Raw genomic sequence first — 20,019 nt, forward strand, 5'->3', positions numbered from 1 at the left:
CCAGCCCAGGTCCCAGCACTCAGTGCAAAAGGTCTGCTTGAGAGGGGGTGTGGCCGGCTGCTGCTTTGTGAAGGTCACACACCCACTTCAGTGGAAGGGACCTGGAGCGTCCTCTGTGCCACTCCTTCAGCTAGGGAGAGGTGTCCTGGGACAGGTGCGTGCTGTCAGTCAAGCTCCTTGTTCATAGAATACCAAAGCAGGTGCATGCAGGGAGTTATCCAGACCTGGTGGCCCTACTTTCTAAGGCAAGAAGTGCCTTAGGGGTGTCCTAAGTCACCTCTGGCAGGGTATGAGGGGCTCATGTAAGCCCATGTGTGTCAAAGAGGCAACTAGCTGGTTAAGGACCTTTCCTATTCCCTCCTACCATGCGCTTTGTCTTTACCCTTCTCAGTCACTTTGCTTGCCTATCTCCGTGGTAACCTGGGGCTCCTGTTACAGGAACCGAGTGGGGGGTGGCAGTTTGCTGGAGGAAAGATGATAAATGAGCTTTCTAGTTCTTTCCTCGAGGCCTGTATGTTAGGGAGCAGTTTAGGACCACTCTCCCCCTCACCTTCCATGGCTTGTTCTGTGTCTGGTGCTCATGGTGGAAACAGCCTTTGTGCTACCTGTCAGCTGGATCTAACAGGCTGGGGGCTAGACAACAGTGGGGCTTGGTGGCCTGGCAGAGGTCAGGGAAGAAATGCAGGGCCTGGTTGAGGGGCCAGTTAAGTGTCTGTGCTGGTTTTCTAACAAGGAGAAAGGATCAGCTCTCTGCTCCCCATTCCCTCCCTAGAAGGAAAAAGTCCTGATGAAGCAGACCTGAGACCTGGAGTCCAGGGTCTCTTTGTTCCCTACAATTCCATAAACTTTGAAGTCTGCTTCAAAGTAGGGAGTAGGGTGAGGAGCTAGCTCTGCGGCAAGCACTCACCTGGGCAGACGGAGTCTTTTCCAGAACTCTTATATGTGGAGTTCCTTCCATCTGCTACTCTTTTCTGAAGAATGCAGTCCAATTTCAGGCAAATAGCTTGGAGTTTCTGCACCATAAAATTGAACTGCTGAAAATTGCGTCCCCTTTTAAGTGACAGGAAACAATGTGTGTAAGGCAGTACCATGACACATGGTAAGAGACCAGCTTGTTCATGTTGGTGGTCTGACTTTTGGTGTTTATAGAGGTATGGTCAGGGAAGGCTTCCTGGAAGAGGGAGAAAGGTAGACAATGTAGCCTTTGACGGCACCTGTCCCAGGAAGAGTAGGGGAAGCATGATACAGGAGTAGAGAATGGACAGCCTGCAGAACCCAGGAACAGGGAAGGGGCAGGGCCTGTGGAGCAAAGAGGAACACTTAGAAGCCGGGAGAACAAAGGCACTGGGGGCACCTCTCCTTGCCTGATTTCCTTCCACATACCTGATCCCCTTGACCATTGAATGCCAAGACTGTAGGATTCATTCCATGCCCCTGTCAGATGGACTCTTGAGGTGACTTCAGGCATATTAATAGCCCCCTGAAACCTGATCCACCATTTCTGCAGACTTCTGAGTTTAGTCAGAAACCTCTTTCTCCTGGGACCCAGAGAGGGCTGCAGAAGCTGCTATTTCAGTGTCATCTTTCCTGGGGGAGGGACTCTGGGCCCACCCCAGCCTGTGTCTGTTGACCTTGAGGTCTCAGTGTTTCTAGTATGAGTTCTCCCAGCACAGTGCAGATGCCTAAGCTACAGGTGGATAGGGTGCCTTAGATCCTCAGAGATGAGACCCATGTACACACCCATGCTTTATTCTCACTGTCCCAGTACACCCCAAACCTATGGGTCCATCCATTCCATCCCTCATCAGAGGGCTTGCTAGAAATGGCTGGTTAAGAAAGAACTGCAAAAAAAAAAGTAACAGCATTTGTCAGCTGTTAATATATATCCCTCTCAGCAAAATAGCTCCTTTCTCCTTTGGAGATCTTGGTTTAGTCAATGAAGTGTAGAGGGGACATCTGTTTCTTTTAAGAGCTTGCGTATGATCCCAATGGGCAACCAAGCAAACAAAGGCTACAGACAGGGCACTTAGCATACATTGTCAGAGCACCGGGATGTTCCCTGAAGTGGTTGCTTAACACTTCACAAGGTATCTAGGGCTTTGGGAGACTGTCCAAGTGTGAGGAATTTAGGATCTGGCCAGGTTCTTTGGAACATTCAGTTAGAGTCCTTTTTCTTCAACCAACATCCTGCCTTTTAGAGTACCTATGACAGGAAGCCAAAGTCATGGTTCCAGGATTTGAAGATCCAGGTGTAGGACCAGCCCTGTTGAGAAGAGCAGTCCATAGAACATGCTAGGCTGATGGCTGCAGCTTCTTCCCAGTCCCTGATGAATCTGAGTGATCATCATTCACTGTCTGGGTCACAGAAGAGTGGAACCTGCCTGGCCTTGCATTTTTCCAGCTTCTTTGGGGCTTCTGTAGCAAGACTGTACCCAAATTCCTTTAGAAAGTCTTTGCTCCTCAGTTGGCCACTGGCTTGAGGACGGAGTGTTTGCGTGGTGATCTGCCTTGCCTTTTGGCCCCTCAGCTTATCCCGTTTTGTCAGTGGGCTTGAGGACATAAAAAGTCTTTTCTCACAGAGCTGAGGCCAAATGTATGAATGGGAATGAATGAAGCATGTGGCTTCCAGCTGGATGTGTCAGTCCTAAGACTAGAAGTGCCTGAGAGTGACTGACAGGTGGGGCATATCCTTCTGGAAAAGTAGCAAGTACCTTTGGCCATCCTAGAGTCCCGAGGGCACCACAGTGTGCTGAAGGGCCTCTGTGGGTATGTCTGTGTGGCTGGGGATGGGCCCAGGGGAGCTTCAGCTGTTAGGGCCTAGTCAGCACAGGACTGGGTGAGGAGAAGAAGGTTCAGGTGGGGAGGGAGCCTGAGTGGACAGAGCTGTGTGTGTTTGTTTTATTTGGCTTCTCCACGGAGTGAAAACGGAGGTATGAGTTGCCACAGAAGCCACTTGGCTTCCAAGTGACTGTTCATTTGGAGAAACAGGACAGGTTAGGAGTAAAAAGCCCAGCTTCATGGTCCAGAGTTTCTCCTTCATCATCCTGTCTTTCTTGGCCTTCCTACAGCTCTGCTCTACAAGCCTATTGACCGAGTCACTCGGAGCACCCTTGTCCTGCACGTGAGTGTCGTGTCCCATTGTGGCCAGAGGTGGGTTAGGAGTTTTGTGTGAAGGCATTGAAGTCATTGAGACTCCATTTGGGGAACAAGGCAGAGGGTCCCTGGGCCCTGACTTTGCCAGCCTGGCCTATGGTAACCATGCCAACGGGGCCGTGTCCTAAATATAGCTTGGCTACTAAGCTTGATACTTGGCCAAATACTCCTTAGGAGGCAGACACTTGCTGCTGCTTTGTTCCCTGCCTCATGGTCGTCAGGGCCCTGGAACAGCTGTACAGTGGGTAGAGGAGGGTTCCCCAGCTGTTTGGTGAGGTATGGCTTCACTCGGCCACAGACCCTTGGGAAAAGAGTCACTTGAGTACAGCAGAAATCAGAGGAACACCAACTGCCTTCACCACTGTTCCCTGGACCCAGGTTCCGTTCTGATTTCACAGGAATGGCTGGGTAGAGTGTGGGTCCTGGGAGTACCCCTTCAGAATTCTTTGGAGGATTGCATGTTCCCACTGTTTTCTCATTGAACCTGAACCATTTCCTCTCAGCTCATTCCCCGCCCCCACCCTTTCCCAGGATCTGTTGAAGCACACACCTGTGGACCACCCAGACTACCCGCTGCTTCAGGATGCCCTCCGAATCTCCCAGAATTTTCTGTCTAGCATTAATGAAGACATTGATCCTCGCCGGACTGCAGTCACAACCCCCAAGGGGGAGGTGAGTTCCGGGCCCTGCACAGTTTCACACCTAGACTGAGGAGTAGACAGTTGGCCAGACCCCTTGTACCTGCTGTCCTTGGCCACCCTGATTAACTATAGCATGTTGGGTCCTAGGTTAAGAACTTTATGACTGGCTGGGCAGTCCATGGTGGTGGACACATTTAATCCCAACACTTGGGAGGCAAAGGCAGGAGGATCTCTGAGTTCGAGGCCAGCTTGATCTATGGAGCAAGTTCCAGGGCAAGGCTACACAGAGCAACCCTGTACTGAAAAAGCCATTTCCCTCCTGTCCCCCCCCCCCAAAAGAAATTTAAGACTATTGTCTGATAGGTCTCTATAATAACCTGTTAAGACAATCTCTGAGCCTGGTACAGGGATCCCCAGATAAAAGTGTCAAAACTAGATTCTTAACTGGGCTGTCAAACTCCACACATTGCCCCAGCTAGCAGCTGGACCTCTGGAGACCTCATTCTTGGTACACATCCTTGCTCTGATTGGAATGATGCTCTCTGGGAGCCCCTAGGAGATACTTAATGAATATACTAGGTAGGCCAGAGCTAGGCAACCAGCCCAACAACAGAAAAACACTAGTACTGGACATGGTTAGTACTGGACATGGTTAATCCTGGACGTGGTTAGTCCTGGACGTGGTTAGTCCTGGACATGGTTAGTACTGGACTTGGTTAGTCCTGGACATAGTTAGTACTGGACGTGGTTAGTACTGGACATAGTTAGTACTGGACATGGTTAGGTTAGTACTGGATGTGGTTAGTACTAGACATGGTTAGTCCTGGATGTGGTTAATCCTGGACGTGGTTAGTCCTGGACATGGTTAGTCCTGGACGTGATTAGTCCTGGACATGGTTAGTCCTGGACGTGGTTAGTACTAGACATGGTTAGTACTGGACATGGTTAGTACTGGAGGTGGTTAGTCCTGGACATGGTTAGTCCTGGACATGGTTAGTCCTGGACGTGGTTAGTCCTGGACATGGTTAGTTCTGGACATGGTTAGTACTAGACATGGTTAGTACTAGACATGGTTAGTCCTGGACATGGTTTAGTACTGGGCATGGGTTAGCCACCCAGGCTGATGATATGTCCTTGGAAACACCTAGATGTGGCGTTGCATCTCCCCTGGGGTGGGGTGAGAAGCTTCCTGATGGAAGAGTGGGAAAGCAGTGTGATGAACTGGGGAGACGGTGACCCTCAGTGGTCAACAGACTGGCCCAGATACAGTTCCTTTAGTCTAATTGAGGTAATTAAGTAGCGTTTAGGGGGGAAGGCTGACTGGGTTTATGCTCCTTTGTTTCATTTATGAGTCTCCCATGTCTGCTGGGAAAGGAAGTAATGAGGGGCAGGGTCTGGGGCATGGCTAATGGGGCGTGGAGCTGTCTGTACGCACTTCCCAACCCTGGTGTGCAGCAGCCCGGAAAATGGCACTAGTTCATTTTACTCTGAGGATATCTGAAAAAAGTCTCTAGAACGCAGAGAGTGCTATCAGTTTCGGGTTGTCTAAATCATATCCTTTCAGCATGCTCACCCACAGACGATAGTGTATGTAGGTCACACAGAGAAGGCTGGAATAGATGGTGACAGCCCTGAAGAAGCCCACTAGCTCTGAGGGTGGCAGGGAGGAAACGATACATGCCTCACGAGCACTGAAGTGCTTCTGGCTGTCCCAATCACTATAGCTCGCCTTGGGGAAATCCTAGGGTCCTTCATCCGTAGTTGAAGAATCCACTGAGAAGGTAGCATGGGTTGGCTGAGCAGGATAAGCTGAAAGTAGATCAAACTCTCCATTGGGAGGAGATGTGAGATTGGAGGTGTTCACAGACAAAGATGGAGAGACCAAGTCATTCCAGAGAGTTTTTATTAATCCAGGGGAAGCTGCTGAGAGCTGTGGGAAGGGTACCCCTTCTGAGTGTCAATCGCTTATGGTGTGCCCCTGCACTGTGTGTAGGGTGTGCCCCTGCGCTGTGTGTATGGTGTGTCAATGCACTGTGTGTATGGTGTGCCCCTGCACTGTGTGTATGGTGTGCCCCTGCACTGTGTGTATGGTGTGCCCCTGCACTGTGTATATGGTGTGCCCCTGCACTGTGCTAGTCCACACTGAGTACTGCTTCACGAGACAGACACCATTCTCTTAGCTGTATAGATAGTAAACCTGAGATTAGAGGAGAGCACAGCTGAGAAAGGGCTGAGTCTGGATTCCAACCAAGACTCCAAAGCCAGTGCAAGCCGGCCTGGCCCTCTAAACTCTCCTCCCTCTGAGCAGGTGGGTGTGTGTGCTCTCTCTCCCTCAGACTCGGCAGCTGGTGAAGGACGGCTTCCTGGTGGAAATGTCTGAGAGCTCCCGGAAGCTGCGGCACGTCTTTCTCTTCACAGATGTTTTACTGTGTGCCAAGCTAAAGAAGACCTCTGCAGGGTGAGGATATGGGTTTGGGGTCACAGTCGGGGACAACTGGCTTGGGCAGAGAGTTTCTTCTTCTTCTTGCCCTTTTTAAAAAAAGGTATGTTAGCCAGGAGTGGTGGCTTATTATCTGTAGAGATGCTAACACAGAAAGATCACAGCAAATTTAAGGCTTACAGGGTTACAGTTTCACCACACATACTCAATTCAGTTTTACATGTAGTCTTTTCTAAAAAGAAATCATGCTATTACTATTATTGTTGTTGTTATTGTAATATATTACAGAAAAACAATAACCTCCCTGAACATGAGCATAAGTCTTCTGTGACTTTATTTCTTTCCCATTTTTAAAAATGGTTTTGTAGTTTTTTTTTTCTTATAGTTATACTAAATACTAACAGAGAATGCCTGATTTGGGGCTCTGCTTTTTATTTTTGACATTTACACTATTATTATATATTAGATAGGTCTCACTATGTAGCCCTGGCTGTCCTGGAACACCCTATGTAGACCAGGCTAGCCTTGAACTCAGAGATCTTCCTGCCTCTACCTCCTGGGTGCTGGTCCATCAGAGACATACGCCACCAGCTTGGGCTTTTCCTGTTCCATGCCAGCATTTTTCTTATCACTGCTGAGCCATTACAAACACCACTTTACTTTTCTGCATGATATTAAGTGGATATGTCATAATTTACTCAAGTATTCTCTCCTTACTAAACAAAGTTTTTGCTAACTACAGTTCCATGGGTATTCATTACATCTGCTGCCATTTGTTGACATCTTCCACAACTCCAGATGCCATGACAAATGTTTCAAATACATTATTTCTAATCTTCCTATCACCTTCACAAAGTGTTTGTTATTTTCCTTATTTCATAGTCAGAAGCCAAAGAGAAGACAAGTAAGTTGCTCAAGGTCACATGACTAGAAATGGAGGAGATGGGATTTGAACTCTTAACTCTGAAGCTCCTTTTCAATTCCTTTTCAGTAGAGTGGATAGATTCTGTCATTTATAACCTATTATATGCTAGACATGTTGCCTCATACTATTGAGGGAGAGCTTTGTGCCTACTGGAACATAAGGAACCAGAACTGAGAACAATCTAATTATCAGAGGAATTGGAAGAAGAGAGGAGGTCACTGTGGGCTTCAGTTGAGGACATAACTCCCAGGAACTAGACCACAGAGATGCCAGTAGTAAGCTGTGTACGGGGATTCTGCTCCTGTGCTGCATTTATGAGTCCCCAGTGTCTGCTAGAAAGGAAGTAATGAGGGGCATGGTCTGCAACATGACTGACAAGACATGGAGCGCCCTCTGTTTTCAGCTTTTCTCCCACAGCAGATATTAATAATCAATCATAGCACCCTTTCCCACTAAGCTTAGATATAGAGTGAGTGAGTGAGTGAGTGAGTGAGTGAGTGAGTGACTGACTGACTGACTGACTGACTGACTGAAATGGAGTCTTGCTATGCAGCCTTGCCTGTCATGGAACTGTGTATGTAGACTAGGCTGGCCTTGAATTTATAGAGATCTCTGCCTCTGCCTCTGAATGCTGGGTTAAAGTACATGCCACCACACCCAGCTTGGATATAGTTTTATGACTCTCAGCCCAGGGCTTTGTATGCTCCCTGTGGATTGGAACTAGCATTCAGAATCGAATCTATAGGCCATCTCCACAATAAAGGACAGTGATTGGGAGCTTCCTTGTGGATAGAGTAGCAGAGATGGCAGGGTGTGAGGCAAGAGATAAGAAGACATGAGCACAGCCGAGAAGGCTTCATTCCTGATACACAGTGATTTGGGATAGTTAAAAGCACCAGTCCCATTGGGGTGAAAGACTGGGCTTCACTGCTGGCTGACTGAGACCTGGTTCTCTGTGTTCCTGTCACAAATGTGTGCCTAAGGTTCCTCAAGAGCAGGGAGTGTTCCTCTCTTCCATGCGTCTCAGCAGACCCCTTTGTGGCTAGTTTTTTGCTCTGAGCAAGCAGTTCTGCATTGAAGAGACTACTTTGCCTAACTTACATCTCCCACTGCTTGCTTACAGAAAGCACCAGCAGTATGACTGTAAGTGGTACATCCCTCTGGCTGACTTAGTGTTCCCATCCCCTGAGGAGTCAGAGGCCAGTCCCCAGGTGCACCCCTTCCCAGACCATGAGCTCGAGGACATGAAAATGAAGATCTCTGCCCTCAAGAGTGAGATCCAGAAGGAGGTAAGCCATGGCCTGGGGCTGTTTTGAACTGGGTGTTCTAAGGGAGGGGGGAGCTGCAGGTTTACAGGGTGTGATAGGGGAGGCAGGATGCAAGAACGGGAGCCCCTGCTTGTGAAAGTGATGAAGGAGGGCCAAGGGCCAGTGCTAGTGCTAGTGGGTTCAATTATGGATTGTTTCTTCAGTAACCGCTTGTGTTGCACATTGTAGAAAGAGGAAACAAGAGAGGAGGAGTGAGAGGCTTTCTTGAGAAAAAGCACAGGCGGCCTCGTGAGAAACTGACACCTCTAGCGGGAACTCAATAGGGAGAGGGGACCCGGGTACAACAATTGGCCAAAACATGTGCTAGGAAGGAAATCAGATTCTTGTCACACACAGAACATCCACAAATCGTTCTATGCTGGTCCACAAAGTGAGTCTCTAATCTTTTTAAAAGCTCGATAGCCTGTGGGTTGTATCCACAGACTTCACTGTAGAAAATTATACAAAGATAACTAGAAGTTAGTAGTTTAAGGAGGAGGACTCAAAATAAAAACGGAAAAGTATTTAGAAGTGCATAAAAAGTGAAAAGTACTGCAGACCAAAACCCATGGGATGAGGCCGAAGCACTGTCTGGAGGAGAATGTGTAGCCTTACATTTGTGTATTCAAAAGCAGTGGCCTGGGGAAGGTGAGGTGTTGCTGTGGGTAAAAGCACTTGCCACCAAAACCAAGGACCTGGGTTCAGTCCCCAGGTCTACAAGATGAAAGAGAAAGAATCACCTCCCTCAGTTTACCCACTCAACCATCTTGCTGGTCATACTGATAATGTTTAAAACTCATTTTTTCTAGTCATCAATGTAATAGATGCTTACAATGATAGGATATAGTGTAAAAGTATTTTCCTACATTGTTAACAACTTAAAGTGTTCGTGTGTGTGTGTGTGTGTGTGGTGTGTAACCAGACCACATGCCCTATTCTGGTACTTTTTAGTGTTCTCACAGAACTACGCCTGGAATTCTGAAATTCTGGGTTGTCAGATTCCCTTTAGCAGCTATGTTCTTCTCTGCTGCCAAGCATGTACTTGGTTATTTGGATTGTTCCTGGTTTGTTCCCTGTAGGAAGCAGGTTTATAGTCCATATTACTTCCCTGAGTCTCTGTAAGTGACATGGCTGGGCAGCTGTGTGCATTCAGCTAGAGCTGCCTCTGAGAAACGTTTTCCCTTCTTCCAACAGGATGTGAGAGCCACTGCCACTGAGCTGGCTGTGAGATTTGCTAGAGTTTGCTAGACTAACACGTTAAGGGATAGGGAGATGGCTCAGTGGTTAAAGTATTTGCCATGCAAATAAGAAACCACAGGTCAGATAAAAACCCATGTAAATACTGGCTGGGTGGGGTGGCCGTCCTGTAATTCCAGCACTCGGAACCCCAGACTAAGCTGGCTATTGAGACTAGCCCTGTCAGTGAGCTCTAGGTTTGATTGAGAGGCCCTACCTCAAAAAATAAGGTGGGAGAGGGATCAGGGGAGATTCCGTCGTCATCTGTGGGCCTACACTTGAGTGCACACACACATGAACACATAATGCACTCCACACACATCCATGAAGGTAGAAGATGAGGTTAATCCAAATTAAAGAGTGGGGAATCCAGTAACGCTGAGGTTCGAGGCATAGGAAGCTTCCTTGACGAACTAGAAAGTTGGAAAGTTGGAGAAAGCTCCTTGTGCAGTATGGGACAGACTTGTTGGTGAGCAGGGCAGGCTTGGCAGCATATGGAACCACAGGCCAGGCTCTGAGGCCCTGCATTAGACCAGTAACTAGGGCTCCATGCTGACAGGTATCTGACGGTTTCTAATAGAGGTGATTGAGTGAAGGAGAAGCCTTACTACCTTACCCATGGCCGCCTGAAAGCCTCAGGACTTGCCAGGTCATTGGGGTTTCTCTGGCGAAGCAGAACAGAGGAAGTGCTTAGGACTGGGATAGTTCCAGTACTATTGGGGGATGGGGCTCTGGGTTTGGGGTGGTTTAGTTGTCTGGCCTGACTGTGGATGTCTGGGGGGTGGGGGAGCTCCCGGCTGGGGCCTTGGGTTTAGTTGCATGTGAATGGTAGGCTGGTAGGAGAGTTAGGAATTATCTGGCTCTTGGGAGGTACAAACCTGGGCCCTAGATATCAATACCTCATGAACTATAGCAAATAAGAACCTGATTAGCATACAGGAGAATGTTGTGTTTAGCACAGCTGAGTGAGATAAGAACTTCATATGAGGGAAAACACCCATGTCTCATCTCCTGCAGAAAGCCAACAAAGGACAGAGCCGAGCCATTGAGCGCCTCAAAAAGAAGATGTTTGAGAATGAGTTCTTATTGCTGCTCAATTCCCCGACGATCCCATTCCGGATACACAATCGGAATGGAAAGGTCAGGAGGAGCAGGGTGGAGGGCCACCTGTTCCCTTAGTGCAGGGTTGCCCACTCCCTGTGGCTTCTGGCACTGACCTATGGGAATCAGGAGCAGGGACTGGAAACCCCATTTCCTAGTCCTCAGCTCCAGTCCTGGATAGGCTCTCCCAGCTGCAGTAAGCTACTGCTCTCTGCTGGCCATCATTGGCACTGTCACGGCCACTTGTTACCTGGCTTCCTAAAAAGGACAGCCCCACCCTAGCTGTCCCTTCCTTCAGTTTCAGAGGGCCTGATTAGGCTTTAATGGGGCACCTAGAGGGTGGGGATGCACCTTTCCAGCTATGCCACTGCACTGAACTCTTGCCTCTCCCTCCAGAGTTACCTGTTTCTTCTGTCTTCTGACTATGAGAGGTCGGAGTGGAGAGAAGCGATTCAGAAGCTACAGAAGAAGGGTAAAGTCCTGCCTGGTTTCATACTGCTCTGAAGGTGTCCTTGGCAGCACAGAGCCTTGTGTCTTTCCAAGCTTGTTACCTCTAATGTCTCTCTTTAGCCCTTGTAGTCACCTTAAGATGCCAGGGAGGTGGCCTCCCCCTAGGATCCTGGGTTGCGTGTCCTCCTCCCCTTGCTTCCCACTCACACACATGAGCCTCTTTATATAGTACTCTGGCCTCTGATGGCACCCACAGCTGTGCTCATGTGGATACCTGCAGGACTTTCCCTTCACCCAAAGAACCAACTCCAGCACTAGAATCTAAGCTGATTTCCTGAAGCATCTGCAAGGAAGAGCAATAGGTTCTCCGTGGATCTATAATGAAGCCCCCTCTCTTCTTGGCTTCTCCCACAGATCTCCAGGCCTTTGTCCTGAGCTCTGTGGAGCTCCAGGTGCTCACGGGATCCTGTTTCAAGCTTAGGACTGTGCACAACATTCCTGTCACCAGCAATAAAGATGGTAAGATTTGAAACTCCAGGCTGCCCAGCTAGCAAGTCCAGCCTCCCAGGGCATTACCAGGGGTCTTCGACAGGGACCAAGGAGGCTAGGCATGGCTGCTAGTGACTGATCTCACTGCCCAATGAGGCTGAAACTGTCCTCTTGTCAGGTATACAGAGAGTGTAAATGGGATATACTCACTCCAGGGCTCAGGTAGTCCTGGGCCCCCTCCAGTTTGAGTGGAGATGGTGCTGGAACTCATGCCACCAGAACAGAAGAAGGCTGCAGAAGAGGCAAGGGTTTGCAAGGGAGGGGTGAGACAGTAGGTAGACTAGAGAAGGATATGAGAAATCAGGACAGGTGTTTCATAAATGCCAAGCAAGGGAGATTGGAGGTGGTGCTTTCATTTCAGGGGCCTACAGGAGCCAGAGAGCTGTGACGAGGCTAGAAACTGGCCTGGGGTCTGCTCCCCTGGTGCTGGATGGCATCTGCTGTAGGACCTCCTAATCTTCCTGTCTCTGTCTTCTCAGTAGTGCTGGGATTACAGCATGCACCGCCATCCAGGGCATGAAAGGAGTTTTGAAGGCTAGATTTCTTCAGGCTCACTTGGGGACCTTTGTGTCCCAAACAAAGGGCCAAGCCTTCCCTTGGAGCCTTGCCTTTTCTACTAGAACAAAGTGACTCAAATTAGTCCATTTCCATTTTTGAAGAGTTAGGCAGAGGAGGGCAGCCTTGGGATAAGCCATGATCAAAGAGAGGAAGATAGTAAATGCACGGCCCAAGACATTTGTTGTAGCTCCCAGTCTGAGCAGAAAGGACTCCTCTTTACTTAGAGCTTCACACGCTGTGGAAGAGTGAACATTGGACTTGTTTCCCAGCTGGCCAGCAGGTGGTGCTGTGGACCACAGCCCCCTGTCTGCCTTCCCACCAGCCCAGGGTGGAAGAGCTGAGTCTCTGACACCTCTAGCCTCCTCTTTGCTCTCTTGCAGACGATGAGTCTCCGGGACTGTACGGCTTCCTTCATGTCATCGTCCACTCTGCCAAGGGCTTTAAACAGTCAGCCAGTAAGTGCCCCCTTGGCCCTAAGAAGAAGTTGTGTGGCCACTGTCCAACTTTCATAGCAAGTCCCTGAGGTCGCACTATGCAGGACTCTTTCCTCGCCTGCTCAGCTCTGATCCCCGCATGCTGGGGCCTGCCAACATGCCTGGAGTTGTGAGACTTTCCCTCTAAGGCTAGAGGCCAACTCCTCTCAGCAGGGAAGTCCCCTTTGCCATTTGTGCTTCAAGCCTTCCCTTTAGATCTATAGACACTGACACTCAAACTTACGTCTTGTGATTACAAACTCTGTGATCCTGGGCAAGTTTCCTAATCTTTCTAAGGCTCAACTTCCTTCTCTATAAAAGACAGCCATGGGCCTGGAGGAAGTGCTCAGTGGTTAAGAGTGCTTGTTGCTCCTGCAGAGGACCTGGGTTCAGTTCCCAACACCCACATGGTGGGTCACAACCATCTGTCTCCAGTTCGAGGGATCCAGCGCTCTCTTCTGGTCTCCACAAGCACTGGGTGCACTCGTGCACAGATGTACATGCAAGCAAAACACTTATACACACAAAATAATCTACCCCCCCCTTTCTCTCTCTTTAATTTTGTTTGAGACAAAATTGAGTCTCTCTATTTAACCCTTGTTGTCCTAGAATTTCCTCTGTAGACCAGGTTGGCTTCAAACTCACAGAGATCTGTTTACTTCTGCCTTCTAAGCACTGGAATTAAAGGAATACAGTGCCATGCCTCAAAAAAAATTTATGACAATCACATTTGTTTTTATTGACCTAAAAGTGGGCTTAAATATTATTGTGTATGTGTGCAGAGCATGGGGTACTGCGGTGAATCCTCACTCCTTGCATATACTAGGCAAGTGCTTTACCACTGAGCAATGCTCATTTCAATTAAACTTTTTTTTTTTTTTTTAAAGACAAGGACACACTATGCAGCTCTTACTGGCCTTGAACTCTCTATGTAGATCAAGCTGTCCCCAAACTTACAGAGATCTAACCTGGCTCTGCCTTCCTGGGATTAAAGATGTGCACCACCAAACCCACCTCCAGTTAAACTTATTTATTTTATTTATTTATTTTATGTACATGAGTACACTGTTGCTCTCTTCAGACACATTAGAAGAGGGCATCAGATCCCATTATGTTGTGAGCCACCATGTGGTTGCTGGGATTGAACTCAGGACCTCTGAAAGAGCAGTCAGTTCTCCTAACACCTGAGCCATCTCTTTAGCCCTCAATTAAACTTCTAATTCTACTTCTTGTCTAGTGAGTTTATAGTTCCTAACTGTTTGCCAGATGAGGAAACTGAGTCACAGAGATGTGAAATGACTTAATATAACACACAGGCTCAGAAACTCAGGGCTCCTGGCTCCTACCTCTTCATACCAAGCTATTGGCCCCTAAACAGCCATTCAGTCAGTCAGCATTGCTTCTGGGTTGAACAGACCTCCACCTGGTGTCCCCAACACCATGGTGCCTGCCATGCTGTTGTGTCACTTACAGTTTGCCTTTCCTGCTGTGAGCACTTCAGAGACAGGAAGCAGGACTCCTCGTTTGTCCCTGGATGGTTAGGAGCTCAAAAGGGTCGTGTGACACTGAATTTACAGAACACCAACAGCATACCCAGAGAATAGTGAGAAAAATGCAGTGCCATGCATATTCGAGGCCTTTGCAGCCTCATTGTCTGCGCTGGACTTGTGGCATCTCCCTGTGGTCACTAATGTCTGCTTTGTACACAGGAAGCTGAGGCTCCAGGGATTTGCCCAGCCTGCATAGTCAGTAGAGATGTCATAGGATCCATGTACCCTTGTTGCTGAAGCTCAGGTTCTGCCCCTCAGAGCCTGTCCCCCTTCCTTCCTGAGCCCTTGACTACCCGTACCCTGGCTCACTTGGTATGTCTGTCCTTCCCCTACAGATCTTTACTGTACTCTGGAGGTGGATTCCTTTGGCTATTTTGTCAGCAAAGCCAAAACCAGGGTGTTTCGAGACACGACAGAGCCCAAGTGGGATGAGGTAAGTAGAGGAGGCTCGGCTCCCCATTTGTCATTGAGCGTGGCTCTGCTGAGGGTGACCACATCACTGGCTGGACTAGCTGTATCTCCCTAATTCCTTACTTTCACTAGTCATCCTCCTGCAGACCAGTGTTTAGGTTGATGAATCCTGGGGGTTTCAGCTAAGGTCCCCAACCCCACTCCACCAGTCACATAGAGGCCTCCAGGAACTCCAGAAAGTACCAGTGCCCCTCTTTGTCTTGTGATGTGATCCTCCTGGGTCCTGCCTAGCTCAGCCTTGCAAACTCATGACCCACACTTTCTGGGAAGCTGAGAAGCCACAAGTCTCACCTTCAGAAGCTCAGGGCCTCTGTTCCTTCCGTCTCTCACCAGGAGTTTGAGATTGAGCTGGAGGGTTCACAGTCCCTGAGGATCCTGTGTTATGAGAAGTGCTACGACAAGACCAAGGTCAACAAAGACAACAATGAAATTGTGGACAAGATCATGGGCAAGGGGCAGATCCAGGTAAGGAGCCAGGGTGAGACCTGGAGCTGTGGACCAGGTTGTATAGTTAAGGAGCTCTTCTCATTCGTTGTTTGGTCTTTTCTGACTGGCTCAAAGCTAGGACAAGTTCCCCCAAGTTGGCTCCTTGCTGTGTCTCAGCTGTCCATAGATCCTGGGTCCCCAGGTGACCATACCTGGCCCAGGTAGACAACCGTGTTTCTGCAACGTGGATAGATATCATGGAGTAACTGCCTTTGCTGTCACAGTCACTTTGAGTCTGTTGGTGGTTTTTGTGTGATGCTATGTTGGGAAACATCCTGAGGTTGTCATAAGCATGAAGAGATGTAGATGGTTGTAATGAGTCGTGTCTGCTCTGGGCGTGAGACAGAAGGGAGTCACATGTTTGCCAGTAGTTGCCATTCTACCACAAGGGCTTAGGATCAGCAGGGCTGCTGGGCTCTAAGTTCCTGTACTGTCCTCACCTGTGATGGGAGTCACTGTCTTGGAGGGGGGGAGGGGAGGATCTCAACAGAGTCAGAGCCTCAGTGAGTGCATGTATTTCAGTTGTGTTTCTTGGTGCCCAGAAGATGGAAATGAGGAAAAGGGTCTGTGTGGACTCGAGTCGTACTTGCGTCTCTGAGGCCTTGTGCCAGCTCTGAAGAAGGCTGTTATGTACTTATCTTCTCAAGAAAGCTTGAGGGATAATGTTTAGCATGGAGCCATTCACACTGCTGCCTGGCACCTTGTGTGGCCTCACGCCTAAGACACAATGTCCGTGGATTCTGTGACCATGGCATCAAAGGAGATGATGGCAAGGTTGGACATCAGGCACGGGTGCTCTGGGTTTCTTAACTCTTGACCCCAACAGGTATACCATCTTAGTCCTGGGTAGGGAGTGTCACTCTTTTCTTTCTTTTTCTTTTTTTTAAGATTTATTTATTTAATGTATGTTGAGTACACTGTTGCTCTTTTTAGACACAGACAGAAGAGGGCACTGGATCCCATTACAGATGGTTGTGAGCCACCATGTGGTTGCTGGGAATTGAACTCAGGACCTCTGAAAGAGCAACCAGTGTTCTTAACCTCTGAGCCATCGCTCCAGCCCCAGAGTGTCACTTTTTTTAATACTTGTTTTTATTTTATGTTTATGGAGATTTTGCCTGCATACATGTGTATTCACAGTGTGTTTGTGTGTGTGAGAGAGAGAGACAGACAGAGAGAGAGAGAGAGAGAGAGAGAGAGAGAGAGAGAGAGAGAGAGAGACTGACTGACTGACTGACTGGCTCTGGTGCGGGCAGAACCAGAGAAGGGTGTTAGATCCCCTGAAATTAGAGTTAAGGATGGTTGTGAACTTCCATGTGGGTGCTGGAAACAGAACCTGGGTCCTCTAAGTGGTCATAACCATTGTGCTATCTTAGTGTTCTTTTTGCAGAAAATGATTGTTCTCTGGTACATGAGGTTGAAGTTTTATATCTGGTGTTTTATGTGGTGCCACTGGGAGGTGTGTGGGGTAGTATCCTCCATCCCCCACCTGTCTTGGGTTCAGTATCTGAATAGAGGGGTGGTATCCTCCAATAGAGGCCCAGCCATCTGCCTCATGTTCTTAAGCACAGCTTTCCTGATGCTGAGGGACCTGTACCCTGCTTCTTGGTGCTGTCGCCAGGGAGACAGTGCTGCTAGGCAACCATGTGCCATTGTTTCTGAAATAAGAATGACATAAAGCTCTCTAAATCCAATTCCTGTCACATGTCCTCTTAAGTAGCAAAACCCTTGGGCAAGGCCCAAGCAACAGGCAGGAGATGAGTTCCAGGCTGGCCTGGCCAGCCTTAGCAGACATACAGCCAAGAGATGTAAGAAGCTGCCAATGCCTGGGCCATTGATGGCTGTAAAATAGAAGAATGACCAGGGCAGTCAGCTCAGTGAGTACTGAGGCCCATAGCCCCTCTCCACTCAGATACTAGGGCCAGGAGTCCCCCACTGGATGGCAGCCCCGATCCTTCTGCTCTCACTGTGCTGCTCAGGGCCAGAGGAAACACCATAAATCATCGACTCTTGGAGACAGGAGCAGATGGAGGTCGCGGGGGAGGGGAGGCTGCCAGGTTGTATTTGGCAAAGCCGAAAGCACATTCTGCTAAGGAAAATGTTTCTGGTTTTAGCTTCGAAGAATGTTAGATGCCTGGGAGTTGATATTAAAAGAAACACAAACGTTCCTGCTGCCAGCTGACCAGGCCAGTGAGTGGGCAGCTCAGAGCCCAGGGCCTCAGGAGGCCTTTGAAGATCTCTAGCTCTCAGCCTCCTGAGCACAATGCTGGGCTCTGAGTCATGGATTCACCTCACCATCTCCTGTGCAGTGGGGAGGGGGTATTGTGGCTCTTACAGTCTTGCACTGTAGCAACCTCAGAGCCACTGAGATATCCACTGGATGGATAGTCTGCACTGGACAGTCCCACATGGCCAGGCCCCACAGAGTCGTAGGACAGCCTGTTCTCATAGCTGCCACATGTTAAGGTGTCTAGCGTTCCACCTAACTCTGGAACCCGGGTTGCTTCCCTTCAGTGGGTCAGTCCTGAGAGCTTGGTGGGAGAGGAGGTAGAACCTAAGGAATGCTTGATGGGAAGAGGGAGAGAAATCCCTCCACTCAGACCAGCTGGGGATCAGTGAGGGGACCCTTGTCTGAACTCTAGGCATTTGCTTCTATCATGGGTTTGCTCTCTTGTAGCCATGATGTGTAGCGGAGCATCTGGAGCTGGAGGCTGGGCTGTGTGTCATATTCAGTGCAGACAAATGGTAGCACTGGGCACTGCCATGTGTGTCCAGTACTTGTGCTCTTAGAAGCTCATACCCAAGTGCTGTCTGATGTGATAGTGCTACAGCTCTGCATGAAAGGTGACCTCCTTGTCCCGCTTCAAAGGCAACACTGAGCCCAAAGTGCCTCTGCTGACAGTATGCAGGGAAAGCTACACTGTCTCCTTGGGGCTGTGTCTCTGCATCTTAGGCCTTCATCAAGAAGTTGTGCAGCCCAGGTGGAAGACCTTGGTGTGGTTAATGGTCTGGTGATGGAGCTGGAGCAGTGTTCTGCTGTCTGGCATAACGAGAGCCTCAGATTGCCATTGGTTGGAGTAGTGTCACCTCTGGGCACAAAAAAACATCTCTGCATAGTGCACCTAGAAAGACGTAGAATGCATGGGAAAGAGCCAGGCAGATTATACATTTGGGGGGAGGGTGTTTACAGTGCCTTGGCAGTGAGTGCCCAGAAGTGGAGAGTACCCTGTCAGATTGCAGGGCTAGTGTTCCACTGCAGGCTACCAGAGAGCAGTACAAGATGCTAGCACAATACTAAGAGCCCAGCACTACAGATGCCCTCAGCTATGGTCACAGGGGGTCTCCGCAGTATCCTGTGGGCAGGAAGGGTCACAAAGATAAGCACACTGAGGCAGTGAGAACAAATAACCTGTCCAAGGTCCAGGGGTAAAGTCAAGAGAGCCAGCATCCTAACTTAGAGCTAGCCCCTGCCACCGACTCCAAAGCTCCATTGCACTAGAGCTCATTGCTCCAGAGCGGCCCCACTGCTCGGGGTAAGGACTGTGGTGGAAACTAATAGGGAAGGTCATGTGGCTGGAGGTAGGGAGGCTTCAAGAAGGATGTGGGGCCAGAGGGATCTGAGGGTGCTGGATCTTTAATCCCCAAAGCAGGATTTGTTTGTATTAAAAATTGGAGTCATTGTGAAGAGACTTGACAGTCACTAGCTCTCTCATCGAGTCCCACAGCTCTTTATTATGTAATTCTGTGCCTTTTTCTCCCCCTTGGGTTTGTACACTATTATGTAGGCTTAATCATAGTGTGTGTTTTGTGTATTTGCTCTATTTTCATGGCATTGTATCATAGACTCTCGTTTAGGCCTGTATATAGTCTTTAGATATACATTTTAAAGGCACATTATTAAAGTACTTTTAATCAGTTTATATAGTAGCAGGCATGTAATTGCTCTCTTAAGGGTCTGTTACTTTAGCGAGTGGGCAGGCTCTGGATCAGCAGAAAGGAGGCAGGAGTTTGGGGGAGGGACCCTCATGTGAGCTCAGAGGAGCAGGAATGTGCAGGGAGTGGGCCAGGAAATTAAGGCACCCAGCTTGTCCTGAACAGGAGGGGCTGTGAGCCAGGCAAGTGGGTGGGAGGTGAAGGAATGAGTAAAAGAAGATGGTCTGTAGGGTTTAAGGTCATCCCTTCCTGTCTTGAGGAGCAGACCGAGGCCACAAAGGTGAATGACAGGCCTGCCTTCACATATGTTGTCTGTGGTTCAGGGACCTCCATCCAAAGTCGGCAAAACTTTTGATTGGCTGCTGGTTGGACAAGTAAATGACAGTATTCATAGGTAGAATGGAGACAGTGTGTGACTTCAAGGCAACTGCCCTTTGCCAGTGAAATTCACTGAAACACCCTACCAGCTTGTTTCATCTCTCTTGCAAGCTGACCCCTTTCTTTCCAGATCCTCAGAGTCATTACTTGTCGATTTTCTGTACAGCCACCACACTATCTACCTCTCCTGCTGGCCTGCCCATAGCTCAGCTCAGCCTGAAGCATCCTCCATTAGCTTTCTCTGCTTCCCTGCTCCCAGGGGGGACTCCTCTATGTTTATCCTGGTCTATTTCTAACTACATCATTCCAGACTCCAGATGTGATCTCCCCAACTGCTGTCTGATTAACATATTCCCAGGGTCTAACCA

General features: G+C 48.9%; 1 protein-coding gene across 5 annotated transcripts in view; it reads left to right on the forward strand.

Annotated features, from left to right (window-relative positions):
- Positions 1 to 20,019, forward strand: part of Abr (ABR activator of RhoGEF and GTPase) — a 198,132-nt gene that overhangs the window by 146,726 nt on the left and 31,387 nt on the right. For all 5 annotated transcript variants that reach the window (XM_034504804.2, XM_076936284.1, XM_034504805.1 and 2 more), the window contains 10 exons: positions 3,069 to 3,121; positions 3,685 to 3,825; positions 6,131 to 6,252; positions 8,283 to 8,448; positions 10,720 to 10,842; positions 11,200 to 11,275; positions 11,668 to 11,772; positions 12,741 to 12,815; positions 14,719 to 14,816; positions 15,188 to 15,319. In XM_034504804.2, coding sequence (XP_034360695.2) covers positions 3,069 to 3,121; positions 3,685 to 3,825; positions 6,131 to 6,252; positions 8,283 to 8,448; positions 10,720 to 10,842; positions 11,200 to 11,275; positions 11,668 to 11,772; positions 12,741 to 12,815; positions 14,719 to 14,816; positions 15,188 to 15,319 — 1,091 coding nt within the window. The remainder of the gene's footprint in view (positions 1 to 3,068; positions 3,122 to 3,684; positions 3,826 to 6,130; positions 6,253 to 8,282; positions 8,449 to 10,719; positions 10,843 to 11,199; positions 11,276 to 11,667; positions 11,773 to 12,740; positions 12,816 to 14,718; positions 14,817 to 15,187; positions 15,320 to 20,019) is intronic.

This window comes from Arvicanthis niloticus, chromosome 6 (genome assembly GCF_011762505.2).
Source record: "Arvicanthis niloticus isolate mArvNil1 chromosome 6, mArvNil1.pat.X, whole genome shotgun sequence".
Classification (NCBI taxonomy): Eukaryota; Metazoa; Chordata; class Mammalia; order Rodentia; family Muridae; genus Arvicanthis; species Arvicanthis niloticus.